The 27888-nt window shown below is 46.3% G+C and overlaps 1 protein-coding gene and 1 long non-coding RNA gene across 5 annotated transcripts in view; one reads left to right on the top strand and one right to left on the bottom strand.

Moving 5' to 3' along the window:
- ANOS1 (anosmin 1) overlaps positions 1 to 25022 on the top strand; it is a 188997-nt gene extending 163975 nt beyond the window's left edge. For 2 of the 4 annotated variants that reach the window (XM_047843330.1, XM_047843334.1), the window contains exons 9-12: positions 2030 to 2176; positions 14306 to 14400; positions 16445 to 16616; positions 17408 to 18367. In XM_047843330.1, coding sequence (XP_047699286.1) covers positions 2030 to 2176; positions 14306 to 14400; positions 16445 to 16616; positions 17408 to 17835 — 842 coding nt within the window. In that variant the 3' untranslated portion in view covers positions 17836 to 18367. Of the gene's footprint in view, positions 1 to 2029; positions 2177 to 14305; positions 14401 to 16444; positions 16617 to 17407; positions 18368 to 19786; positions 19929 to 21191 lie in introns of those variants that run through there. The other 2 variants (XM_047843331.1, XM_047843333.1) reach the window with 2 other exon arrangements.
- Positions 14394 to 27888, bottom strand: part of LOC125157111 (uncharacterized) — a 123284-nt gene continuing 109789 nt past the window's right edge. Inside the window, exons 4-9 of the long non-coding RNA XR_007148859.1 lie at positions 24768 to 24838; positions 22687 to 22796; positions 22460 to 22550; positions 20765 to 20925; positions 16160 to 17792; positions 14394 to 15373 (exon numbers count right to left, since the gene is read on the bottom strand). This is a non-coding gene — a long non-coding RNA (uncharacterized LOC125157111). The remainder of the gene's footprint in view (positions 15374 to 16159; positions 17793 to 20764; positions 20926 to 22459; positions 22551 to 22686; positions 22797 to 24767; positions 24839 to 27888) is intronic.

Raw genomic sequence — 27888 nt, 5'->3', positions numbered from 1 at the left:
CTGCCCCTGCTTTGTTCCCTCTTGCTCCTGTCTTCCCATGTCAGAGAAGGTTCCATAACATGCTTCTTAGCGGGATGTAATCAGTGCAGCACAATCCGTTCTCTCCCAAGGGGCTGCTTGGAATTGAGAAAGCAGAGAAGTCTTGCGGGATTTCTCACCCTGCTTCTAAAATTAGGGGGTGGGTAAGAGAGACGTGAGGCCAGGGGAAAGTTCTCATATCCTTATTATTATTTTTAATGTTTATTTTTGAGAGAGAAAGAGACAGAGTGGGAGCGAGGTGAGGGGCAGAGAGAGACACAGAATCAGAAGCAGGCTCCAGCCTCCCAGCTGTCAGCACAGAGCCCGACGCGGAGCCTGAACTCACAGACTGTGAGATCATGACCCGAGACGAGGTCAGACACTTAACCAACTGAGCCACTCAGGCACCTGTCCTTATTATTAAATGATGTATATTCTCACCTTGTTCTCTAAAAGGAGGTGGCACTTAGTGATGGACACACGATGACCCTGGGATTATAGCTCAGTTTCACTACCGCTTGAATTGTGTGAAACTGGACATTATTCTTTGTATTTTTGATTCCTCCGTCTTTTGTCTGTAATATGTGTAGGCTAATGCCAGTTGCTCAGGTATCTGCAAACGATGTCCCGCAGGCTATCTGCATCCCACCGCCTGTTTTTGTAAATAAAATTTTATTGGCCCATGGCCATACTCATTTGTTTACAGATAGTCTATGGCTGCTTTTGTGCTGTAATGAGAGTGAGTAGTCGGGAGAGACCGCGTGGCCCACGAAGCTGCAAGTATTTACAGTCCAGCCCTCTACTGATAGTTTATTGACCCTGTTCTATTTCATAGGATGGCTGTATGGATACAAATAAAATTGTGGGCAAAGCTCACCGAGCACACCAAACACCACCAGGAATATATACCTGGAGAAAAAGTGAGGTTGATTGCCCTTTACACAGCAAAGCACGTGTACCCTGCAGAAAAAGTATGTTTGAATCCCGTGGCAAAGGATTACCATGCCAAAATAAGTAAAACATTCTGCAAGACCCAGACAAGTGAATGCTTGGTAACAGCTCTAGAGCCATGAACTCAGATTTCATTTCATCCAGTACATACTTACTAGGCAACTACTACATGTGTGTCCCTGAGCCAGGCAGTGGACATCCAAGCGAGGTTAGAGGAAGGTTCTGCTGCTACAGGAGTTCGAGATCAGCTGGAGGGACAAATTAAAGGGGAGGAAAAGTTACTTAAAGCTGGGAACGTATAGGTGCACTGAGGAAGGTTTGTCTCTGTACATCTTGGGAAATCATCCCTTAGAAGAGCGTAGGGTGAGTTCTGAAGGACAGAGCGTCATGCCAGGCACGGACAAGGAGCGCCAGTGCCTTCTGAGCTAATGGAGTCTTGAACGTAGTTACGAAGGAACCCAGCAGATTTTAGGAATTAAGAATAGCACAAATGGGAAAGATGCAGCTAAATTAAAACAACAAAATAAAAAGAACAGTAAAACTAGAGTCAGATTGTGGCACAAACCAGCGATGTGATAAGAAATAGCCTAGCTCAGAGTGTTGGAAATCAAAGTTTGGATTACCTCATTCAGAGAAAGTTTTCCCGGTGGAAGAAAGGAAGGGAAGGGAGAAAGGGAAGGGAGGGAGGGAAAGGAGGGAGGAAAGGAAGGAAGAAAAAAGAACGCTTAAATTCTATTCCGCCATCTAACGTACCACTGCATTGCATTGCATTTGCTGACTCGATATTTCCCATACAAAGTTGATTGAATAAGGTTTCCATTTAGGGCCTCACCCCAGGTGTTGGATAGATGATGCTGGTACTTCTGTGAAAAGCTATCTGTATTGTTTCCATGATACATGGAAACTTTTACTTACTTTCTTTATAACTACAAAAAAAAAATCTATAATGAGAAATGCTGTCTATACCTCTTTGCACCAGAGCGCCTTTCTCGCCGGGGTGAACGTATACTGATCACCGATTACGTTTAACAAGGGAATCACAGTGTTGTACTTTTTTCAGAAGAGCAAGTTGGGAAACCCAGGAAGAGTGTGGTGCACATACAGCCATCTTTCCAAAGACGACGGCCCGCTCGCCTCCTGGAAATCGGAGCTCCCTTCTATCAAGACAACCAGCTGCAGGTGAAGGTCTACTGGAAAAAGACTGAAGGTGCGTCAACGCTCTTTGATGATTTGTTATTTTCATTCAGTAGCCCAGTGATCTCAGGGTGCTGGTGAGAAAGTCAAGTCGAGACATGGTGTTGATTTTAAGGAACACGGGAGCTGAACAAAACACTTTAGTCCTTTTTTTTTTTTTTAATGCCTTGCTGTTGTGAAGTCTGGATGGGCAGCCCCGTCTTTCCTGGGAATCTGTATCACATTTGGAAATCAGTATCAGTCAGCTGCTTGCACGTTAACATTTCAGGGACGTTAGCCTGTCTTCACTGCGTTCTCAGAAGGCCGATCTTGTCTCCAAAATACTCATTATTTTGTGCTGTAAATTTTTGTTCTAAATGAGCTTTTTGTTTAAAAAAAAAAAGGCAACCCAAATAATTGGATTTGGAGGTGGAAATGGAGGAAAAAAGTCACTTATCTCAGTAGTATTTCATAGGAACAGCATTTAGGTGGATGTCCTGTCGGAAGTTATCTGTGTTTCTGTTCTTCCCTCATTTGTTTTATGTGTATGTCCCCCCATATATACTATTTATATGTAAAACACACATTTTCGTATAACATATGGGCATTCTACCTTGTCGCACATTTCCGGTGACATTTTTGAATCGCTACTGTGCACAGACATGCCACACTATCCCAGTGCTCCACTAAAACAAACCAGTCAGGTGCCTTCAGAAGTTCCATGCTATGATTCATTCTTCAGTAAAGATCTGCCCTCAGAATACATTCTCTTCGTTCTGAGTATTTGCTGGAGTGGCTGTCTTTGGGATAAATTCATCTTGTTTTCTTTATTCGTAGCATATTTATCTTGTGTTATTGACATGGTCCTTTTGGATCTCCTGGTGCACTTTTATCCTCTCTGATGTGTTTTGAAAACATACAAAAAATAGATTGTTTCTTTTATTTTTTTTTAATTTTTTTAATTTTTATTTTTTTAAATTTTTTTATTTTTTATTTTTTTAATATATGAAATTTATTGTCAAATTGGTTTCCATACAACACCCACTGCTCATCCCAAAAGGTGCCCTCCTCAATACCCATCACCCACCCTCCCCTCCCTCCCACCCCCCATCAACCCTCAGTTTGTTCTGTTTTTAACAGTCTCCTATGCTTTGGCTCTCTCCCACTCTAACCTCTTTTTTTTCCCCCTTCCCCTCCCCCATGGGTTCCTGTTAAGTTTCTCAGGATCCACATAAGAGTGAACACATATGGTATCTGTCTTTCTCTGTATGGCTTATTTCACTTAGCATCACACTCTCCAGTTCCATCCACGTTGCTACAAAAGGCCATATTTCGTTCTTTCTCATTGCCACGTAGTATTCCATTGTGTATATAAACCACAATTTCTTTATCCATTCATCAGTTGATGGACATTTAGGCTCTTTCCATAATTTGGCTATTGTTGAGAGTGCTGCTATAAACATTGGGGTACAAGTGCCCCTATGCATCAGCACTCCTGTATCCCTTGGGTAAATTCCTAGCAGTGCTATTGCTGGGTCATAGGGTAAGTCTATTTTTAATTTTCTGAGGAACCTCCACACTGCTTTCCAGAGCGGCTGCACCAATTTGCATTCCCACCAACAGTGCAAGAGGGTTCCCGTTTCTCCACATCCTCTCCAGCATCTATAGTCTCCTGATTTGTTCATTTTGGCCACTCTGACTGGCGTGAGATGATATCTGAGTGTGGTTTTGATTTGTATTTCCCTGATAAGGAGCGACGTTGAACATCTTTTCATGTGCCTGTTGGCCATCCGGATGTCTTCTTTAGAGAAGTGTCAAAAATAGATTTTTTCAAGAGCTCAGTTTTTACAATTCTTCCATTTCTTCTGGAAGGGCAGTGTTGCTCCGGTATTCACTCATGTGCCATACAGGAGACTGGTGTCGGAGTTCTTCTTGTTCCAGCGGTTTCTTCACAACTGTTGACATTTGGGGCACCTGGGGGTCTCAGTCGGTTAAGCGTCCAACTTCGGCTCAAGTCATGATCTCATGGTTCATGGGTTCGAGCACCGTGTAAGGCTCGCTGCTGTCAGTGCAGAGCCTGCTTTGGATCCTCTGTTCCCCTTGATCTCTGTCCCTCCTCTGCTTGCACGCTCTCTTAAAACTAAATGACACATTAAAAAAAAATGACTGTTTCCCCAAAGCTCTGGGCTGCTACCTTGGCCCTAAATCAAATATTATGGGAAAGTTAATTTCTTTAACTTTCTGTAGAGGCATTTGGCATATTTTTCCAACTTTCTGGCATTACCACATTGTCTTAACTACTGTAGGTTTATACATATTTTTAATAATAGCCTTTCAGTTTTTTTTTTTTACTTTTTTTCAAATTGTCTTGATTATTCTTTGCCCTTTGTATTCTTGTATAAAAATTTGCACTAGTTTCTCGATTTCCACAAAAATCTTCTGAGATCTTTACTGAAATTACAATCAATCTATATGTTAATGACTGGAGGGGCGCCTGGATGGCTCAGTTGGTTAAGCGTCCGAATTTGGCTCAGGTCATGATCTCACGGTTCTTGAGTTCGAGCCCTGCGTCAGGCTCTGTGCTGACAGCTCAGAGCCTGGAACCTCTTCGGATTCTGTGTCTCCCTCTGACCCTGCCCTGCTTCTGCTCTGCTCCTGATCATGTTCTGTCTCTCAAAAAGTAATAAATATATGGTAATGACTGGAGAATTCACTCCTTAAAAATCTGCACACTTGACATATCACTTTATTTATTCAGGTTTTAAAATTTCCTCCCAACAGTAATTTGTAATATATAATGTGGAAGCTGTAATACTTTTTTTTTTTTAAATTTTTTTTTTTTCAACGTTTATTTATTTTTGGGACAGAGAGAGACAGAGCATGAACGGGGGAGGGGCAGAGAGAGAGGGAGACACAGAATTGGAAACAGGCTCCAGGCTCCGAGCCATCAGCCCAGAGCCCGACGCGGGGCTCGAACTCACGGACCGCGAGATCGTGACCTGGCTGAAGTCGGACGCTTACCGACTGCGCCACCCAGGCGCCCCTGTAATACTTTTTAATATGATTATTCTGAGGTGTTTGTTTATTTGGATCCTATGATATATACATGCATACATTTCCCTCCATTTTATTCTCTAACTTTTGCTGCCATATATAAAAATGCATCTTACAAGGCAGCTGGGTGGCTCAGTCAGTTAAGTGTCCGACTCTTGGTTTCGGTTCAGGTCATGATGTCATTGTTCGTGAGTTTGAACCCCATGCTGGGCTCTGTGCTAATAGCACGGAGCCTGCTTGAGTTTCTCTCTCTCCCTGTCTCTGACCCTCCCAAGCTTGCAGTCTCACTCTCTCAAAATCAATAAACTTAAAAAAAATCCATCTTCTATGTATGTCTTGATGGTGAATCCAACTATATTGTTATATTACTTTGCTCATTACAACATTTCCTCTGATGATTCTTTTCCATTCTTCTGTAAAGGCAATCACGTAGCATGTAAATAATGAGAATTTTATAGTTTCCTTTCCAGACCTTTGACATTTTACTCCTTTCCCTTGCCTTGACGTTCAGTACAGGGTGGAATACAAGTGATCATTGCAGACGTGTATGGTCAATATTCCCATACAATAATGACTGGAACCCACAACGACCAAGGAATCACATCTGTCTTCAAGTGCAGATTAAACTGGAACCACCGTGCAGTAGAGTTACTTTGCTGGCAGATGTAGGTTGATTTCACCAGATCGCATGGCCACTTAGGAACTAAGAATAAGTCATGCTCTAACTAGAGTTTTGTCTTCCTCCAGAATGCGCTTTTTCTTAAATTATATCCATCCCATTTCCCTTCTGATTTTAAATTTGAAAGCCAAATTAACATATAAAACATGGGGGAGCCTCGCTGTACCACAACCCTCTGTAGAAGGAGACTGTGGAAAGCTTTGGAGAGTCCAGCCCTCTCTGAAGTGGGAAGCATGTGTGCCGAACTTACTCCACATTTGTTCTCCTTCTAGAAGCCTGTTAGGCACCCTGTGACCTACAGAATCCCAAACCAAAGTTCCCCAGACACTTACGAAGCATGCGTACATTCATAATTATCACAAATGTAGGAAAGGAGACGCCTTTTAAATCAAAACACAGTGCTACTATTTTACGAATTCTGTTCAGAATGTGAAAATGAGCTCTCTTTCTGTTATGAAAAGGACACTTTGGCTGGCTTTCTGGACGTTTTCACTCTGTAAAATTATAATTGTGTGCACTGAAAACAACTCAATAGACCCATCTCAAATGGTTTGAAAGCCTTAGGCACAAGTACCTGAATATTCTTTAATCGTAACTAATTTCCACCATTGGATACGCTGAGTTGAAAACCTAAAAGAAACTAAATGTTGGTGACAAATCAGAGGAGAAGAGAATCTTGTTCACTACTTGAGACAAAATGGTAAGTAGGAATTGGTTTCTAGCTATCTGTTACATTTCCTAAAAGTGAGGGTGGCCAGAACGTTGGTTTTGGACTTGGGAGTTAGGAACTCAGAAGCACAAATATGTTCACTCACATTGAATATTCTCACAGAGAGAGCTTCAGTGGTTTTGTATTATTTACGATGACACAGCATATAATTTTGTAGGGAAGTGACTCAAACATCAAATTAGCCCACCATAGTGCATATGGTAGTTGGCTTATAATAGTGAATGCTCTGGAAGGAAAGAAATATCCTCAACCGTGAATTTCTGGAACAATCATTATTTATAAAAGGAATAGTTGTCCTTTTGTTATTCTACAGACATCAGTTCCGAATAGAATCTACAATTGATTATTTTAGGCTTTTTGGTTTAGACTTAGTGTTTGCACTCCAAAAATATGAAAAATTAGAGAGAGAAAACATACTTTGAGTAGAAATGCCTTCTGCCTAGGTGTTCAGAATTCTTTTACAGAATTGTACAAAATCAGGAAGTCTGTCTCACCAAAGCATTTTTGCAAATATGAAGAGAATGAGGCATTATTTCGTGAAAGGATATCATCCAACTAACATTTATTGAGCATGTACTACCTACCAGGTGCTATTTCTGGTGTTAGAGATGCTTAGAGAACAAACTCCCATCTAAGAAATGGGCATTTTCTGCTGCCTCTCCATGTGTATGTCCCCTGCCATCAGTGTGGAGAGTTCCCCTCACCGCAGCTATTCCACGGTGCTCCGAGATGGTCTCTTTCTCACAGCTCTGAGTTCAGTCAGGCCAGCATTCTTGATCATTAGATGTTTGGAATTTAGAGATTAACATTGAATTAAAAATTGTGCAGCCTTTAATTTTTGCCAGACACTGTTGGATACATTTTACTTTTTATTTCGAGTTAGGTATATTTCAGGAACAAATTAGAGATATCTACTTTTTTGAAGCATAGTTGAAGCATGCTGAAAATAAATTTCAGTATTTAAAAATACTTCTCAAGGACTTTTTAATTCATTTGTGGAAGGAAGAACTTAAGCTCAAGAACCAGAACAGCAAGGCATTTAGGATAGAATTTTCCTATGTATCCCCTTAGGAAACATTTGATTTAATGACACTGTTTTTCATATTCTAGTTAGACACTTGATCCTGAAGTCATATCCTAAATACGAGCTTGCAGTATTTTCATACTTGGCAAGATGAAGCTGAAGACAAGACTGACTGTCTATCTGTCTATCTTGTCTAATTTATCTATTTATTTTTGAGAGAGTGCATGTGAGCAAGTGGAGGAGGGACAGAGGAACAGAGAGAGAATCTTAAGCAGGTTCCATGCTCATTGCAGAGGCCATATTGGGACTCGATCCCATGACCCTGGGATCATGACCTGAGCCGAAATCAAGAGTCAGATGCTCAACCGAGTGAGCCACCCAGGTGCTCCAATGGTCACTTAAGCTTGAAACCATTCTTTATTCTTCTCCCTTCCACATGTTAGGTATATGGTGTCATACTTTACGTCCTTTTATTTTGTGAATCCATTCGTAGAAAAACTTACTGCTTGTGTTTACTGCTTTTCTTATTCTTGCTTATGGTCTTTCTTTTCCACTCAAAGTGGCCTTTAACATTTCTTGTAAGGCTGGTTTAGTGGTGATGACTTCCTTTAGCTTTTGTATGTCTGGGAGACTCTTTCTCTCCCCTTTTATTCTGAATGATAACCTGGCTGGATATTCTTGACTGCGAGCCTTTTTTCTTTCAGCAGTTTGAATATATCTTGCCACTCCCTTTTGCCCTGCAGAGTTTCTTCTGAAAATCAGTGGATAACCTTAGGGGGTTTCCCTCGTAGGCAACTGTTTTCTCTTGCTGCTCGTAAAATTCTCTCTTAATCAGTACTTTCTACTATTTTAATTACTATTTATCCTCTGTGGACCTCCTTGGGTTGATATTTTGGGGGCTCTCTGTGTCTCCTGGATCCAGATTTCTGTTTTTCTCCCCCAGATTTGGATTTCAGCTATTATTTCCTCATACTCATTTTCTGCCCCTTTTTCTCTCTCTTCTCCTTCTTATATCCCCCTAATAATGTGAATGTTATTACGTTTCATGTAGTCACTGAGCTCCCTCAGTGTATTATCATTTGTTGTTATTAATAGTTTTCTCTCTCCTGTTCTGCTTGATTGCTTTCCATTACCGTGTCCTCCAGTATGCACTGCCTCTCTTCTTCTGCTTCCTCTAGTCTCCTGTTTATTCTCTCTTGATTCTTAGTTTCTGTTACTGATGTTTTCATCTCATTTGTTCTTCGTTATGTTTTCTATCTCTCTGTTGATGTTCTCACTGAGATCCTCTAGTCTGTTCTCAAGTCCAGTGAGTATCTTTATGACCATTACTTTAAATTCTCTATCAGGCATTTTGTTTAGCTCTCTTTCTGTGATTTTGCCCTGTTGTTTCATTTGGAACATATTCCTCTGCCTCCTCATTTTGTCTAACTCTCCGTGTGTGTTTCTCTGTGTTAGAGAAGTCAGTGACGTCTCCTGCTCTTGCAAGCAGTGTCCTTATGAAGAAGAATTCTGTAGTGCCCCATATGCAGTGTCCCCTGTTCACCAGAGTCCGGCACCTCAGGGGAGTCTGCTCTGTGTGTTGTGTGCACTGCGCTCTTGTAGCTGAGTTGTGTTTCCCTTCAGGCCAGTTGTCTTCCATGGCTCTCTCTGCCTGTTGTGGGCAGGGTTTGGTTCCTGTGTTGTTACGGGCCAGCCTGGGGTCACCTTGGGCTTGGGTAGGGTCAGACCAGGCATTTGCAAGGCATTCTTCCTGTGTTGTCCTCTGAGAAGCTCATGTTGGTGGGTGGGGCTTGCAGTCAGACCCGAGGTCTGCCTCCAGCCCACTGCTGGGGCTACAGCTGCAGTTGTCCTGGCATGTTGGTTACCTTCCCCTTGCCCTGGGGCAGGAGTTGCTTTGGGGTGATGTTGGCCCCTGACAGGACTGTTTGCACAGTGCCAGGCTGGGTGGACTGCTTTTAGATGGGCTCTGGCCAAAGGTGTATTGGAGAGGGTGGGTCCCGCAGGAGAACATGGGGGCAGGGGTGTGCTGAGTTAGCAAGGTTTGTGAGGGCCACGTGCAGCCCAGATCTGGCTTCAGGGGGCATGTCTGCAGAGGAGCATTGTTAGCAAGCAGGTAGAGAGTATTTGTCCTGCAGCAGGCATCCCTGTTTCGAGGCAGGGAGGTCGGGGAGAGAAATGGTGCCTGCCACTGTTGTTCTTGGAGAAACTTCCCAAAGATCCCTTCCCTGCAGCACATATTCTAAGGTTACTAAACAGATCTCCCTCCTGTGAACCCCAGGTGTTTCTCATCCTGTTGCTTCTGTGCTGTATCTCAGCAGGACTGTTTGTTATGCTGTCTCTTTAAAGGCGGGGACTCTGTCTCCTCACCCTCCAGCTCTCCAGAGTCATCCCTGCTGAGTTTAATGTTTAAGCTCTACTGATGGTAATAATTCAAGAAATTCTGCCCCTCTAGTTTGCAAAGCCAGACGTTATGGGCCTTGTCTTCCGTGTGTGAGTCCCCCTGTGCTTTGGGTGCCTGGTGTGAGGGTCCACGCCCATGGAGTTTCTCTCCGGGGACAGTCCTGGGGCTCTGGTTAATTGCCAACCATGTCTCTGCTCTTCCTACCCTCTTCACAGTGCCTCTTCCCTACATGTAGCTGTCATGAGTCTGTTCTGCTAGGCTTCAGGTCATTTTCTGGGTTGTTTACACTGAGGTGGGTGTTATCTTGCTGTATCTGTGTCATTATGTGAGCTTGGGCTCCTCCTCCTGTGCCCTCTTCCCTGGAAGTCCAAGAAAATGATATTGAAAGCCGTGGGACTGAACAAAATTGTTCAGAAAGCGGACCATGAACTCAGGCAAGGCTGAGCTCATCTAGAGCTGATGGGGGGGAGGGGATGGAGTTGAAAGCGGGTGTCCAATGTCATTTGTGTTTTTTTTTTTATTTTTTGAAAGAGAATGCCTGTGAATGGGGGAAGGGCAGAGAGAGGGTGACAGGATCTGAAGTGGGCTCCGAGCTGACAGCACAGAGCCAGACACGGACCTCGAACTCAGAAACCACAAGTTCAGACCTGAGCCAAAGTTGGATGCCTAACTTACAGAGCCACCCAGGTGCCCCCAATGTGTCATTCTTAGCACCTCCTCTTATGAAAATAGAACCATGTTGTAAACAATGCATATGATTCTTAGAGTCCCGAGAGCACTCAGCTATCACTGTATGCCATATCACAGTATTAGCACAAACCAGAATCAGTCCCCTCAGCAGGGAGTGTCAGCCCCAGAGCAGACAAGAGTCTCTTCCCATCTCACGACTTTTTTTTTTGTAACATTTATTCATTTTTTTGAGAATGAGGGAGACAGAGCACAAGTGAGGGAGGGGCAGAGAGAGAAGGAGACACAGAATCCGAAGCAGGTTCCAGGCTCTGAGTTGTCAGCACAGAGCCTGATGGGGGGCTTGAACCCATGAGCCACGAGATCGTGACCTGAGCCAAAGTTGGACATCAACCGACTGAGCCACGTAGGTGCCCCAAGGTCAGGACAGTTTTGAAGGAAAAATGCATGGTCTTGAGCACAGAAGACCCAAAGTAAAGACAAGTGGCCGTGTGGTATTTACGTAGTGTTTTGGAAACATGAGGGTCAGGGATGCTAAATTAGCAGGCTAGAATAATCAGGGTATGAATCAGAAATTCATACCGGGACACTGGCTCTGCTTCTGGCTTGTCCTACTCGAGCTGCTTTGACAGGAGAAGCGTCCCGCAGACTGTCCCTGGCTGCGGATGACCTTACTTCACATCGGTGCCACTTTAGTGCCTGTGTGCTCCATGCGGGGGACGTGGAGGGACTCTGTTGACGGGGCCAGTGGGCTGCTGTGGGCGATGGCAGTGAACTACAAGGCAATGTGCGGAGACCTGAGGGCCCAAATCGGTGTTTGATCAAATTGTGTTTTCCGTTTGGTGGTCTCATTGCACTAAAGACAAGCCTGAGAGACGCTGAGGCAGAAATGGCGGGTGACCAGTTTTATTCTGTCTGCCTGCGTTTAGAGTGACTTTTTCACAGCAGAGCCAAAATCAGTTAAGTCATTGTCATGAGTTTAAGTATGAGACATGAGTACAGATTTCGTTTGCTGATGCTCCTGAAATTTAAAATTAGTGACTCAAAAAAAATCATTTTTTATTTTTTCAAGTATCAACATACAGTTTTTACTTATTGGCCACATACTGTCATCTCATTCTGTTTACCTGCTGTCTCTGTACAAAATAATATTTAAAAAAAATGTTTTTTAATGTTTTTTTAAAAATTTTTTTAACATTTTTTTATTTATTTTTGAGACAGAGACAGACCATGAATGGGGGAGGGGCAAAGAGAGAGGGAGACACAGAATCGGAAGCAGGCTCCAGGCTCTGAGCCATCAGCCCAGAGCCCGACGCGGGGCTCGAACTCACAGACCCTGAGATCGTGACCTGAGCTGAAGTCGGACGCTTAACCGACTGAGCCACCCAGGCGCCTCTAATGTTTTATTTTTTTTTAATTTTTTAAAAAAAAATTTTGTTTTTCAACATTTATTTATTTTTGGGACAGAGAGAGACAGAGCATGAATGGGGGAGGGGCAGAGAGAGAGGGAGACACAGAATCGGAAACAGGCTCCAGGCTCCGAGCTGTCAGCACAGAGCCCAATGCGGGGCTCGAACCCACAAGCCGTGACATCATGACGTGAGCTGAAGTCAGGCGCTTAACCGACTGAGCCACCTAGGCGCCCCAAGATACAATTTTGGGTTCTTATCTACGTCCCTTAAATTTTCTCTTTGACCTTTCTTGTCACTTGTTTTGCTGGGAAAGGTATTTTTGGTTATCCTTATTGCTACCAAATTTAGTTGGCAAGGCCCCTAGAGCAGTTTCTTCTTGCCAGTGTTGTTAATGAGGAAATGATCCCAAGTATCAGGTTGCTATGCCAAGGAGGTCAGTAACAAGCCTTTTTGAAGTTATTAAACAGGGAAAGTGCATATCGTAAATGTTGTAATATTGTAACCTCACCCAGAAAAAGTAAGTAGAAGTCTATTTCAAGCTTCTACAATCATAAACAATTATAGCATGAAAGGAGATAAGGTCTTTAAATATTTTTAAATGTTGTTTTTTAATGTTTATTTTTGAGAGAGACAGAGAGCGTGAGAGGCGGGGGGGGGCAGAGAGAGGAGTCAAAGAATCCGAAGCAGGCTCCAGGCTCCGAGATGTGAGCACAGAGCCCGACGCGGGGCTCGGACCCACGAACTTCAGTTGCTTTACGGGCACGAGTGACTAGGGGCCACCACATGCGCGGTATTTTCGTCATTGCAAACACCGTAGCTGGGCAGTGGCAGGCAGATGGCCTGCTCACGGCCGCATGCTCTGCCCACAGCAACCGCCAGGCCTCCTCCCCACGTTCACTGCAAAGTTCTGTCTCAAGGAGATAAGCCAGTGAATCAATAAGGCAACACACCTGCCTGCTTATCTTCTGTATTAATCTGTAGCCAAATTACCTTCTAGCCTAACGTACATTTACCTGCTTTGTTTGTTGTTTATGTAGCTCTGTGAGCTTTTAAGTCCCGAGAGCAGCGGTTTGTATACTTGGAACGGCACCACTTGAAAGAAAGCATATGAATTCATTCATTGACTTCATTCTTGTGTATAATGTATGATTCTTCCCCTGAAAAAAAAAAAGCCCCAATGCCTGTTGGGTAATTCTTAAAACCTCTGGTAAGTGGTTCCCGGAACTGATGGTGCCCGCTTGATATCCGCTCGTCCTCTCTGATTGAAAGCTCCTCTTTTCTCGATCCAAAGTGCTCCAAGTGAACTCCCACTGGAACCACCCGATCCCGTCAAAGCGTTTAACCCTCTGGAAACCTCCATTAAACAGCTGGCGTGAACAGCGGGGACGCGGTATTAATCGGTGGCAGGGCAGTGTCCTTCCACACCTTCGGGCACATGGGTTGGTGAATAAACCTGATGCCGGCCAGACCTCCTCGTCCCACGCTCGGCGGGGGGGGGCTCATCATCAGTCCGTCCTTTATCTGAGAGATTTGCCTCGAGTGAGGCCGCGTGTGGACAGTGGACACACTGTGCCAGGGAACCCACGTTCTGTCTTGGACAGCAAGTCGGGGTTCCGCAGAGATCAGACACGCGGGCGTGTGAGGATATGCACCTGTGCACGCTGGAAGGGAGAGGTGCCCACCTGGGTCTGTGCTGGGGGAACGTGTGAGGCACACCGGGGAGCTCGCCTGACTGCTCAGTGCTCCCAGCGTGAGGAAAACGCTTTGATTTTGCCTGGGTCTGTCGGCCATGTCAGCCACCTGTGGGTTTCACACTCGGGATGCTCACTCCCTCTCCCAGGAGCAAAGACGCCCACGGCCGAGTGCCGCCCTTTCTTGTGGGGGTTCCGCTCAGCGCCGGCCCCGCGGCTACGTTTCTCTCAAGACCTCCTGACAGCCCCGTGGCTGTGACTTTCCTGTGCTTTCCGGTTGGTTCTCGCATTTCGCCAGGTTTCCCCCCAGGCTTTCCTCCCGACAGTGAGTTCCGCAGGCCCGCTCGCCTCCTCGGCTCTGCGTCTGCGTCTGTGGCTCACCTCCACAGCTTCAATCCCTTCCTGCCCGTTGTCGCGATCTGAGAGCCGTGGGCTGTGCGGCCCGTGGCTCCAGACCGTCCTCTCTGTGCCTTCTGACCTTACAGATCTCAGCGTCGACCGATATCACGTGCAGTGGCTCCCGGAGGTCTGTGCCCACAACCGCAGTGCCGGAGCAGAGACCTCTTCTGGCATCACCCAGGTAAGAGACGGTCACACCGCCCGATTCTCAGCGCGATTTCACTTCCCTCGATGTGTGGAAACAGCGGGCTGAGAGCTGTGCCCGGGGTACGACGCACACAGCTCATTCTCACGGATTAGCTGTTGGGTGATCGCGAGGTGGAAGTGAAAACACAACGGTCCTTGTGTTCAGTCCTGCAGTATCCGCTGAGGGCTCCGTCCCGTGGGGGCACACGGCAGGGCCTGAAACGCAGAGGCTGCAGACGCGGTTCGTGGGGAACTCCCAGGTCAGGGGGGAAACGCTTCTGAGACCCCCCATGTGTCTCGACTTAGTTGGACAGAAGCTTTGAATTGTTCTCTGAGTCCTGAGTTGGCAGCACGATCTGCGGGTGGGACGGTGCCTGTGAACTTCCGTCCGACCGTGGCACGTCCCATCTTGCTCTGCCGTGTCGCTAGCTAGTTCCTCCTCGTCCGGGGAAGGAAAGACGTTCCCTGAGTCGCACACGGTGTGCCAGGACCGTTTCTGACTTTTCACTCGAACAGAACGCTACGTCCTTGCAGGCAGGAACCCTTCGGTACAAGCCAGTGTATTATTCCAAATATTTGGGGCTGATGCACGAGCTACAGAGGGCCATCAAGGGACCAACAGCAAAACGGTGCAGAGGGCGGTGAGGTGTCCAGAATATCGATGCCAGTAACTTGTCTGTGATCTAGCAGGACAGTCTAAGATTTCCAAAGGCATGGCCCCACATGTCTCAACTGTTGATATACGCTATTTCAGCAGAACATTTTTCTTTGGACGATTTTCTAAAGCAGCAAGTGGGGTATTTTTAGAATCCTATCTTGATCACATAACTTTAAGGCAGTAAGATAAAACATGTCAGTGGGTCTGCAGAAATACAGCTTTTTACTGGATTTGACTTGTCCCGACTCATGCTCGCCAACGTTGTTCCTTTTATGTTTTCTTAAGTGGTTCCCAAAGTTTGTGGCGTTCACTTAAAAAGAAAAAAGAAACATTTTTAAAAAGGGAAAACTACTTGAAAAGCAGAGAAAGAAATGACCGGAAGCGGGGCTTATTAAATTTTTTATGGGCAGAGGCGAGGCTTCTAGTAGTTTTTTTTTACTTATGCGTGCGTTGGAATTGTATGAAATCTGGCTTATTTTCAGGGGACCACCCAATCCTAGCCTTACCCTCTCTAGAAAGTCTGAAGGTCATAATACGCATTTGCTGAACACGTATCCTGTATCTGGTAGAAATAAGAATGAAAATCCCGAGAAAGCAGTCTGCTGAAGGCTCACACCTCGTCCACTGCCATTTGTAAAGGACGTTTAGACCCATTTATTTTCAAGCTCTGATGCAGCACGGGCTACTTTATCTGTAGCTACGGAGGCCTCCCTTACCCGCCCCTCGCATGCATTCTTTATGTAGCTGTGAAGTCTGTCCTTAGTGGCTGACATGGGCTTCCAGCAGATTCCCATCCGGAGTGTAGATTTGCTCCCGAAGAGCAGTGTTTCAGGCAGAGGCTGCCATTGGTCCCGCTCTCCCCATGGCATGCCCGGTGCCCTAGCTCTGCTCGCCCACCCGTCACCCCTGGGCAGAGGGCCAGCTGCGTCCTCTCCGCGCCTGTCCCCCACTCTGCCCACCACTACGGCCTCCATCCTGACCTGTGACCGAGGCCGCGGGCTGAGCCCCTGCATCTCGTACACGTGTGACTCAGGCTCTGGTACACACTGGACGTCAGGAACAAATGAGACGTGGGTTCACAGTCTGGCATACCCACCTGTGTGGCTGGCAACCGTGCCACGCGGCCTGGAAGGTCCCATGAAGCTGCTTCGGTCCTGCCACGCCGCGGTCCTGTTCTCTTCCAGAGGCCGTGTCCCACGCCATGGGACGGCCCACAGTCGTGAGGAACCAGAGCATGCACAGTGTCTCCTTCGTAGTTTTTATAAAAGCCACACTGCACGCATGCACAGGAAACTATCCTTGTTAGAACAGGACTCATCTGCCACATCTTGGTCCCTAATGAGACGTATGGCTAGCATATTCCCTCTCTCTCTTGCTCTAGGAAAATTATATCATTCTTCAGGATCTGTTGTTTTCCTGCAAATATAAGGTGACTGTGCAGCCGATTCGGCCCAAGGGCCGCTTGAAGGCAGAAACTGTTTTCTTCACGACTCCGCCGTGCTCTGCCCTGAAGGGGAAAAGCCACCGGCACATGAGCTGTCCCGGCGAAGCGGGTACGTCTTGAGCTGAACGTGCATTGTGATGCCAGCCACACTTGGAAAACATTTCCAAACTGTATTGCACAACACCCGAGAAAGCGAACGTCCCCCGCTTTCTAAATCTGACGGCCCAGGTTGGGAGGCAACGTATGGCCGTGGGCCACATTCTGTCCTAACAGCACGATGTCCTCCGCTGTCACCTCTAACAGTGACATCCTCTGCTGGCAGTATCACCCCTTTAGAAACGAAGCCAAGGTTTCTCCAGTGCTTGTACTCAGGCGTGTTCCATAGAAATTACTTCGTTTTCACCCCACCGCTGTGCCACGTGACCTACCTTTATGTACTTTGCACAACACCCCTCCCCAGACCTTCATCCGTTTGCTCTCCTTACCGGGACCTGTCCTCCTGTCCTGAGGCAGAACGAGTACCCCAGGATGTGGCGAAACGCGGCTCTGACACGGGATCACTTCTCACAGTGTCACTACCCACCCCGGTCATGACGCTCACTTCTCCTCTTGAGGAAGTGGCCAGATCTTGCCACGTGGCGGAGACCTCTCTCCTCCCGTCCCCAGAGCTGGGTCCTAAAAAGAGTCCCCAAACCACCCAGCAGAGTGGCCGCACTGAGACCACCTCTGGCTGACTGTCCCCGTAGGTCATGAGGTGATGGCCTGAAGCCCTGCATGAGGACCGAGCTCAGACCGCGTGTGCCTCCCCTGGGGAGCGGCTGCCTGAAGTGCCCGCGATATGTGCAAACAGCTCCCATGTCCCGCAGCCTAACTCTGCCTCTTAATGTCCTCTCCCTCCAGGTCACGTGCCTGCCAAGGTGCTCGCCAAGCCCGAGAACCTTTCTGCCTCGTTTGTTGTCCAAGATGTTAACATCACGGGCCACTTTTCTTGGAAGATGGCCAAGGCCAATCTCTATCAGCCCATGACTGGCTTTCAGGTGACCTGGGCTGAAGTCACGACGGAGAGCAGACAGAACAGCTTGCCCAACAGCATCATCTCACAGTCGCAGATACTGCCTTCCGTAGGTGTCGACTTGCTTCTTGTGTGCATGTCGCTCATGTCCGCGGCTAGTCGTCAGCGGCCACTGGGGGGCGGGGGTACTCGTGCCATACTGCTGAGGCGTCTTCCCACATTTTCTTCTTCTGGAGCCATTGTTGTGCAAGTATTCATGACCTATGATAGGTGCTGTTGTGAGCAGGGAAAACGGTCAGTGGGACATAACCGGTGATTCCTTCAGCAGCCCCCAGCCTGTCCTGTGGGCAAGTGGTTTAACCGTTGTCCCTCAGGTCCAAGTGGACCTGCCCTGTTTGAAGTGTTAAATTGGGGGAAAACAGCTCAAAGAAGCTTGTTGTTTCTCTCCCTTTTCCCCCTTCAAATTTGGCGAGAGCCCATAATGAATTGGCCTGTCTTCCAGGCCACTTAATTCCTTGGCTTGAAAAAAAAAACAAAACCAACCCCATGTGTGGGCTTTTACCCTCTCTAAAAATGCCCTTAGGACATCCAACTCCTGGTCCACTGAGAAAGAAAGGAAAGAAAAAAACAAGTCCGGAAGGAAAAATTCCTTGGAATTAGAAAGTAGTTATTCTATGAATGTGTTAGGTTTTATTGAATTCTGAAAAGAATGTGTTGGCATGAAAATAAACATGTTCAGTCCTGGGCATTGACAGATACTGTGTTTTGTGGAAAACTCTTGGCTCGTTGACTGAACTTTGGATGATCAAGAATTCACATCACAAGATGTGCAGATGAAAACTTTCAACCATGGGAAAGTCTTATGTTAAGGAACAAACACTGAAATCTCAAGGGTGAGCCCTGAGAACTGGCACTTTGGCACACATGAACCCTGCCAAGTGCGCTGGGCTGCCAGGGTCGAGCGGGGTGCTGAGAGGCGACTCGGCACAGGGCTCTGGCCGAGTGGGAGCCGCCAGTCTCCCCTGTGAGGCTGCTGTGCTTCCCACCTGCTCTTCGACCACTGCCACCTGTTCTCCAACCACTGTCACCTGTTCACCACACCCCCACATGTTCTCCAACCACTGCCACCTGTTCTCCAACCACTGTCACCTGTTCACCACACCCCCACATGTTCTCCAACCACTGCCACCTGTCCTCCATGCTCTCATCCGCTGACCGCTCCCACCTATCCTCCATGCTCCCACCTGCTCTGACCACTGCCACCTGTTCTCCATGCTCCCACCTGTTCTCTGACCATTCCCACCTGTCTTCCACGCTCCCACTGTTCTCTGACCATTCCCACTTGTTCTCCATGCTCCCACCTGTTCTCTGATCACTGCCACCTGTTCACGCTCCCACCTGTTCTCTGACCACTCCCACCTGTTCTCTGATCACTCCCACCTGTTCTGTGACCATTCCCACCTGTTCTCTGACCACTCCCACCTGTTCGCCATACTCCGACCTGTTCTCTGACCATTCCCACCTGTTCTCTACGCTCCCACCTGCTCTCTGACCACTGCCACCTGTCCTCCACTGCCACCTGTCCTCCACATTCCCACTGTTCTGACCACTCCCACCTGTTCTCCACACTCCCACCTGTTGTCCACACTCCTACCTGTTCTCTGACCACTCCCACCTGTTCTCCACACTCCCACCTGTTCTCTGACCACTCCCACCTGTTCTCTGACCACTGCCATCTGTCCTCCATGCTCCCACCTGTTCTCTGACCACTGCCACCTGTCCTCCACGCTCCCACCTGTTCTCTGACCACTGCCACCTGTTTTCTGATCACTGCCACCTCTTTTCCACACTCCCATCTGTTCTCCACGTTCCCACCTGTTCTCTGACCACTCCCACCTATTCTCCATGCTCACCCCTACTCCACACTCAGGTCTATTCTCTGGCCACTCACAACTATTCCACACTCACATATCCTCTGTGCTCCCACCTGTTCTCTGTGGTCACATGTTCAAGGGCTCATACCTATTCTCCATGCTCACACCTGTTCTTGACTGCTCCCTTTTTCTCCACAATCACACCTATTCTCTGGCCGCTCACACCTGTTCTCCGTGCTCACACCCAGTCTCTGCACTAACACCCGTTTGACCACTCACACCTGTTCTCTGACTGGGACCAGCCTGTGGGTCCCAGTGCAGAATGCGTCTGCACTGTGCCTGCTGTTTTCAAAGGGTCACTGATGAGCATTTCCTTTTGTGTGGCTCCCTCAGGATCATTACGTCCTAACAGTGCCCAATCTGAGGCCATCTACGCTGTACCGACTGGAAGTGCAGGTGCTGACTGCGGGAGGGGAAGGGCCGGCCACCATCAAAACTTTCCGGACGCCCGACCTCACACTGCCCTCGGTGCACAGTGAGTGTGGGACACAGAAAGTCAGCAGATGTGGGGAAACACTCCGATAAATGACCGAGTTATCACAGATCCCTGTGAAGCGGGGGGTTCTCTTCATCTCAAGTCCTTCCGCCCCATGTGTGTCCAGCACGGGACTTGATTCTAGCCACATTAGCATCATCGTGTGCTTGGTGACTAAGTGCTCCCTCCCTGCCTGGCATCCCTTTCCTCCCTTCTGTTTTCTACACGTGTCAGGCTCTCTACTTACCTTTTACACTGTAAATACACACGAGGGAGAAAAATCTATAACCTCACAGCAATCTGAAATTGTTTTAAAAACTACGATTTTCACATGCGATGATCTAGGAAACACGTTGCTAAGGATTATTTCCTCACGACACATATTTGAGTGTAATATATGACATACATTTTCTTCATACTATGACCCAAATCAGTCTACTGGATTTACTGTGAAGTCCAGGTTTTTAAAAAGAATCGTCACCCGCTATTTCAAAAACACTGAGACTCTCGCCGATTTTTAGATTATGGACTTCATCTCTTTCCAGCTTAAATTTACAAAGCGGTGCCTCCAGATTTGTCTGTTGCTAAGAAAATAGAGCAGGAATCCTGGTTTTACATTTACAATTGCACTAGCTACATTGGCCCCGATTACCGTTTGCGGCTAGAATTGAGGCAGACGCCAATGAGCCTGGGAGAGCTTGGCAGCCCCTTCTCTCTGTAAAGGTCGGGTGAATGCTGTCCTGATACTCCTCCTTTGAAAATGGGTTTCATGCGAGGACTGGTTACGTTTTTAACTTCCGAGGAAATAGAAGGACTTTTTGGGGGGGGGGGCGCACCTGGGTGGCTCAGTAGGCTGACTGTCCGGCTCTGGGTTTCAGTCAGGTCTGGATCTCATGGTTCGTGAGTTCGAGCCGCACGTCGGGCTCCACGCTGACAGTGCAGGGCCTGCTTGGGATTCTCTCTGCTCCTCCCCTTCTCTGTCTGTCAAAAAACAAACCTGAAAAGAAAAGAAAAGAAAGGGATTTGGTGTGCTTGGATAACTGTACGATGCAGGAAAGGGGGTTGTCCTAGTCCTCTGGTGAGTTTATGGATTTGGGGGAGAAACCGAGGGGTGGGCAAGAGCAGGAGGGGGGGCCGATTCGGAGCAGGGAAGACGAGGACGTGGGAGGGAAGACTTCCTGGCTCCGATCCTTTCACCGTCAGCCGGTACCCGGCTTCCTGCAAAGCAGCAATGACTGATACGTCTGTCCTGTCACTCTTCAGGACCCCACCTCAAACATCGGCATCCTCATCATTACAAGGCTTCCCCAGAAAGATACTAGATGGCTCCAGATGACGTCTAAGAAGTGAAGGAATGTGCCGGCGTGCTGAGCTGCCGGGCCGGCACGTGTGGTTCTACAGGCAGGCGCCCGACACAACTCCCTGCCCCCGTAACTCTGCGTCCAAGGAACCTCTGCTGATCTCGGGCACCTCTGGAAACTAGCAACACACAGCCAGTGGGGACGGACCCAGCTTCCTGCGGGGACGGAGGAAAGGAAGGTGAGGCCCGTGACACTGGACACCAAAATATCCACATACGAATCGCCATCGAATGACTGCAGAAGTGAGATCTCCCTGCATTTGGAGGAGCACATTCTCGACACAGTCCACACATGCACACGAAGCATAACGCTAAACCAACAACACGTTTTTAGATTCAACGATGGCTTTGATTTGCAGAGTCAACTGAGATGATGCAGTTTTTAGGCCCTATTTATTCCGATCTTTCCTAAGATGATTTATACCACGTGTAGTTTTTAACTGACAAAGGTTAACCTCAAATACAGCAATTAATTTACATCTCCGCATGTCCCTAAGCTACGTTCACACAAAGGCGAATGAGCCTCCGTCTGTCAACTGCGGTTTTCAAAAGACATCCAAAACAGGAAAGATTCAGCCAATCACGCTGCTATCCAGAGTCTGCCTTGGAGAAATGAAACTTCTTTCCTGGGGATACTTTTTAACATTTCATCCTGCAAAACGAGACATTTTCCTGACATGTTTTCTTACTTCCCTTTTCCTTGCTTTCTTAATGCAGAAAAGAGCTGCTGATAGGCTTTGTTTTACCACCTCACGAACCTAAAAATGTACAAAACCTCTTGCTTACAATGAAAGGATCCCAACTACTGGGTATCTTCCAGTCCTTACTAAGTTTTGCCTTTTCTTAATCAAAGTAAGCTACTTGTATGCTAGAATATTCCCTATTCTCGGTAATGTAGGAAACACGAGGCCATGATTGACAGAGGACGGCTATTTAGTCTTTCAAATCCATTCTGTTGTACTGTTTGCCTCCAAACTACCCCTTTGTAGCATGGACTCGGGTCAAGACATATCAACCATATGTGATGTTGCAGTGCACCTTGGGGCAGCCTTACACCCAGAAGCGTTTAGTCGGATAAAGTTTGCTCTTGAGGGAATATCCACATTTATGGTTTGAAATGCACAGATATGTTTTTGTGTGTGTGACATACATCACAGACCTTGAGACTCACCGAAGAAATGGTTTTCACAGCTACCGAAGGTGGATAAAGACACAGTGCTTCTGGAGAAAAGGATTATATATTTTCCCCACCGGTGTTTCTTCTATGAGGAAACAGCAATGTGTCAGAAGTTAAACATTTAAAAGGAAGGCCTTCCCCATCCCACTATGTACCTACGTAAACTGGGGAAGGTTTCGGTACCGTCTTCTTGGGTTTTGATGGTGGGACTGGGTACTTACCGTGGTGTGGTTTCCTGAGAGCGTGCGGACGCCCTGACGGCTCCTGGAGGAGAGAACTCAGGACTCCTTCACTTCTTGTGGCTTCTCCACAGTGTCAGGAAGCAAATGCACTACAAAATGGAGAGAGACTGATTTTCCTGTCCTGTCGATGCACATCTTTAGGAAACACGGTCCATACGCATGGATATGTGGTGACAGATACTGAAAACTGGTTCCTGTGTGGTAACGACTTTTAAAAGTCAACGACACAGGCAATATTTTGCAGCTTAGCACAAGTGACGCTCCTGGGGAATCTCAGCAGGAAGCGCGTGTTGCTTCCTAAGTGTTTTCTGCAGCTCCCAACAGGGTCTGCGACACCCTTAGCACAACGTGGTGTGAGGTCACCTGGTTCCCAGAGTTTCGCATTTGGAACGCACAGCACGGCAGACAGCCCTCCTTTCAAAGAGCCCCGAGCTTGACCCAACACCACAGTATCTTCCAGGAAGCTCTGACTCATGCCAGTGCCCTTAGCAGCAGCTGAATTTCAAATCGTCAAATTTCCGCAAATGAAGATGTCTAACATTGGCTACAAGTTTGTCTGTTATTTTGTCACGAACAAATCCAATATTTGCGCCAGCAAATTTTTGTATGGCTGTATAGTTCAAAATGGAGGCGTGTATACATACATACAAAATATTAAATTATTATATAAGTTTAATTTTATAAAGTTTAATTATGTTTCTTTTATCTGGGTAAGAGACGATGAGCAAATCTATGTTTAGTTTGCATGAACGTTCTGAAGCTTACAGCTCCCTTAGGAAATCAAAAGCAGCTCCTAGGAGCATCTAATTCTGCAGTAACATTCGTAACTTAAATATTATTCACATTTTTTGGAAGAAAAATGCTATTGATTGGGTGATTAAAGAAACATGAGTTTCTTCTATGAATTTTAATCATATGCAAATCGGCCAAAATATACATTTTTTTTAATTTTAAAAATTTGAGTGCCCTAATAAAGGGATATAACCTATGGGTTGTTTTTTTTTTTCTCTAAACACAGTCTGCGTGGCTAAGTCTCGAATACATCTTATTGAAATTAAATGCATCTCTCTTCTATGAGGACACATATATTCAGTGACAGTATTCACTCTTCAAAATGCCCACCCAAAACAGCAAGTCCTCAAGTCCCGGCTGGCGGCTTCAGCACAGCGGCCGGTGAAGTTACCTGTTCTGCCCTCTTTTTCTAACTGGAGCCCCGTGGGGCGACATTTATAAGTGAGCATGTGCCCTTTTAAGCCATTTGTTGTTTTAATATGACATAGTAGAGACACTAAAATTGATGGCAGGGAGTTTTTTGAAACGATTATGAAACAAACCCAAGTTTAAAGATACGTCTGTTTCCTGGGAACCTGAAAGAGCCCGTCACTAACTCTACAAAGCAGGCTTTCTGCAGCTCAGCAGATGGGGCGCTGGGGCCGGTAACGCTCTGGGGTATAGCACAGCATCCCTGGTTCCTTACCCGCCAGATGTCCCCAACCGGGGACAGCCAGTGATTCTTTGCCTTGCATAAGGAACTGAGTAAATTACAGGAGTAAGCCCCGGGAAGTTACAACATTCGACTTCAAAGCCCCCGTAGTGTGTCTTATGTGCTCTGAAACCCGTGATGGCGACGCTGAATTTTGACTCATGTCTGTATCGTGCAAGTACCCACAGTAATTCTGTCCTTCCTACTAGTCAGTGTCACTTGGGATAATGACTTATTTATTTAATGCCCTTTCTTACACCTTGTGCCATGGATTTAGTAACTAAGTTTGCTCATTCCCCTGATTCCAACTATCTCTGAATCTTTTTATACAAACCTTCACGTTGTAACCAGAACAGGAAGGCTAACTGTTGCATGTACTTACAACTCACGGAAAATAATAAATGCATAACGATGGTGACTCTTACCTATGATTGTGCATGGCCAGACTCCGTTTCTTACCTCTACTGAGTATTTTAGCAAGTTCTACCATTGACAGAGTGATTAACAGAGGTCTGTATGTAAAGTTACTATTTCTTTACTTAATTATACTGTAGTGTGCAGATAACAAAAGACCTACCTTCTCATCCAAATGGCCAACAGAGATCACGCCTCTTAGACTGGTCATTTCACGTCAATATTTATTTATGTCTGTAATAAAAGAAAGTGATTTTTGTGTGTGTCTGTCATGTTATTTAGAGAGAAGTAATCCTGTAAAAAAAAGCATTTTGTAAAAAAAAAAAAGTATTGTAAATAGTCTGATATTCTGTGACTCATTTTTTTCATGTTAGAGTTTGTACATACTGATTCAGTAATAAAGTATCCTTACACCTGCCCGGTGGACTAGACTCATTTATTAAAAAAAAAACAAAAAAACAAAAAAACACACTTTTGTTTTTCCATTTTTTTCCCCCTATGTTCCCAGCGAGAGTCAAAAAGTCAGTATGAATGGAATTTGAGGTGTGGCAAACGTACTTCATCCTAATGAAAGTATTCTGGGGCCTGGAGATGACACTTGAGATTTCTTTCATAGTATTTACTTACGGCTGTTATTGCTGATGGCTTTGGTGGCATTTTTTGTCAATAGTCTACAATTCAAAGTGTCCCCCTCCCCCATGCATGCATACAAGGCTAGAGGTACGAACTTCTCTTAGTCCTCGTCCCTGCCTCTGTGGTTTTCAACACCATGCACTGTATTCAGAGCTCCCGGTTTCCAGCATCCGAGGACAACTGTGAGCCTTTCCTGTACTTCCCACTGGGACATCAGCGTATCTATCTGCTCTGAATGAGCCAAATGCCACCACATAAAGAGTGAGGAATAAAGTGGTGTTCTCCAGGGGAACCTCAGTCTTCTCCTTCCTCCATAAAATCACCCACTTGATTTATACATTCATTCGACAAACATTCCCTCAGTTTCTGCTGTGTACCTGGTCCTGTTCTAGAGGTGGGACATTGCCTACAAAAGGAAAGCTCCCCGTTTGCTTTCTTCCTCAAAGTAGGCAGAGGCGTGATAGATAAGACATGACAATAAATGAACAGCAAATAATAATAAATGGAAATGCTCAGAGGTGGGGAGCTGAGGCGCTGTGGGATGCAGGGAGAGAGAGGCCAGGATAGGAAATTCAAGGTCTCGTGAACATTTTTAAAGATCACTCTGGCAGCCATGGGCAGAAGAGCTGGTGTGAAGAAAAATAAGGGGGCAGATCAGGCCAAAGACGTGGCCTTTGTCCTGGCAAAGACGGGATTGTGGATTAAAATGCAATGGTCACAGATGTGCAGGGAAGCCAACAGATTGGGGACACGTTTTGGAAGCCACAGTGATAAGACTCATACTGGCAGGTGAGCCACAGACAGAAACATGTTCTGAACATCACTGAGGAATTTTCAAATCACAATGGTGACAGATTCTTTAAAGACAATTAGCAATAACATGTAGGAATCCAGACCCCAAAGGCCACATACTGTAGGACTGCATTTTTTAAATGTTTATTTTTGAGAGAGAGACAGAGAGAGAGAGAGAGGGGCTCGAACTCATGAACTGTAAGATCATGACCTGAGCCAAGGCCGGACGCTCAACCGACCGAGCCAGCCGGGCACCCCTGTATGCCTGCATTTTTATCAGACATCTGGACTGGGGAAGTCCCCATGCAGAAGGCAGATGAGTGGTCGCCAGGAGCCGGGGGTGGGGGCATGCCGGTGACTGCTCCACGGGCACAGGGCCTCCCTCCCTCTGGAGTTAATGGAAATGCTCTGTACCTACAGGATGTGTTTGCACAACATTGCAAATGTACCAAATGCTACTGGGTTGCACACTTTTAACACTTTGTGTTTACATGAGTCTTACTTCGACAGAAAACAAATGTTAGCAATCCTAATATAGATACACCTATATACCTAATATATCTACCTATATGCACAGGTATATGTCATGGTGAAGAGGCTGCATGTCTGAGAAACCTGTCTGGTTCAGTGACACTAAATTTAAGTGTAATTAAAATGTATAGATTTGAAAAGTCATTTCATGGACTAACAGTAATCCAGGTGCATATCCATGGTCTACAAGTAGCTTTGAGAAAGAAAAAATAAAAGGAAACTGAAATTCATTATCTACAACAGTAAACGCTGCCCAAAGTAGGGAAGTTTCCAGTCTCAGATTACTGTAACATGTAAAGATTGAGTTTTGAATGATCGCCCCTGGTTATTAGCATGACCCTGGGTCAGTGGCTCTCAGAACTAGCTGCCTACTTGAATCCCCTGGGAGGCTTTGAAGAAGGCCAGTGTCTTCTGGTACCTTCAGACGTGGAGTGACGTGTGGACAACAGAGCTGTTTGAAAGCTAATTCCCCAGCTAATTCTCGTATGTGCCTGATGTGGAGAACCACTCTTCCAGACGATGGGAAGATACGAATGAATGACAAATGGTATAGACATTCCTGCTCGCAGAGCTGAAGGAGTACAGAGTCATACTGTAGCATACAATTGGATTGCACTGGAGTGAAGTTTTCTGACATTTTATGCTTCACTGAATCATATGCGAAGACAGACACACAGACACTGAGTACACATGCAGACAGTCCCACATGTAGACAGACGCAGGTATACCTAGAGATAGCCCAGTCTTCTCTTGGTACCTGGGGATTTACTGTGGCACATACTGATACAACATATAGGTGGTCAGACACAGCTTGGATATTCTAGTGTGCCGTTAGTGGAAATTATAATCTTTTCTGGCCTGGTGAAACAGCTTTCAGAGAGGCAGCTTGTAGTGATTTACATGTAGTCAAAGACAGCCAATTAGAATCGATCTGTCAGTGAACTTCCAGCCCCAGACTGTGTGCAATCCAAAACTGATTCTGATTGACCTCTTTGTCCCAGATATCTCCCTCCTCATCTCAAACGACAGCCCATCAAAAGCAATTGGCTGCATTACGAATAATGGAAACCATTCCTCATGCCTTCGTTGAGTGCACCCTCTGGGTATTGCGCTGGGTCGATCATAAGGCCCTCTCTGTAGTTTACAAGGGAAACAGCTAATAGAATTAACCCCTACAGCTAACATTTACTGAGGGCGCAGTAACAGTGAAGCACTTGGCTAAGTGTGCTATTTGCATGAGTTCATTCATTTCTTCAAGCATCCTAAGGGGATGGCAGCATGTTAAAGCTGAGGAAAGTGAGATACAAGTTAAGTCAGCTCCAGATCAG

The sequence above is a fragment of the Prionailurus viverrinus genome, chromosome X (genome assembly GCF_022837055.1).
Source record: "Prionailurus viverrinus isolate Anna chromosome X, UM_Priviv_1.0, whole genome shotgun sequence".
Lineage (NCBI taxonomy): Eukaryota > Metazoa > Chordata > Mammalia > Carnivora > Felidae > Prionailurus > Prionailurus viverrinus.
The sequence above is the reverse complement of the archived record's forward strand: the minus strand, read 5'-3'. Positions and strand labels throughout refer to the sequence as shown.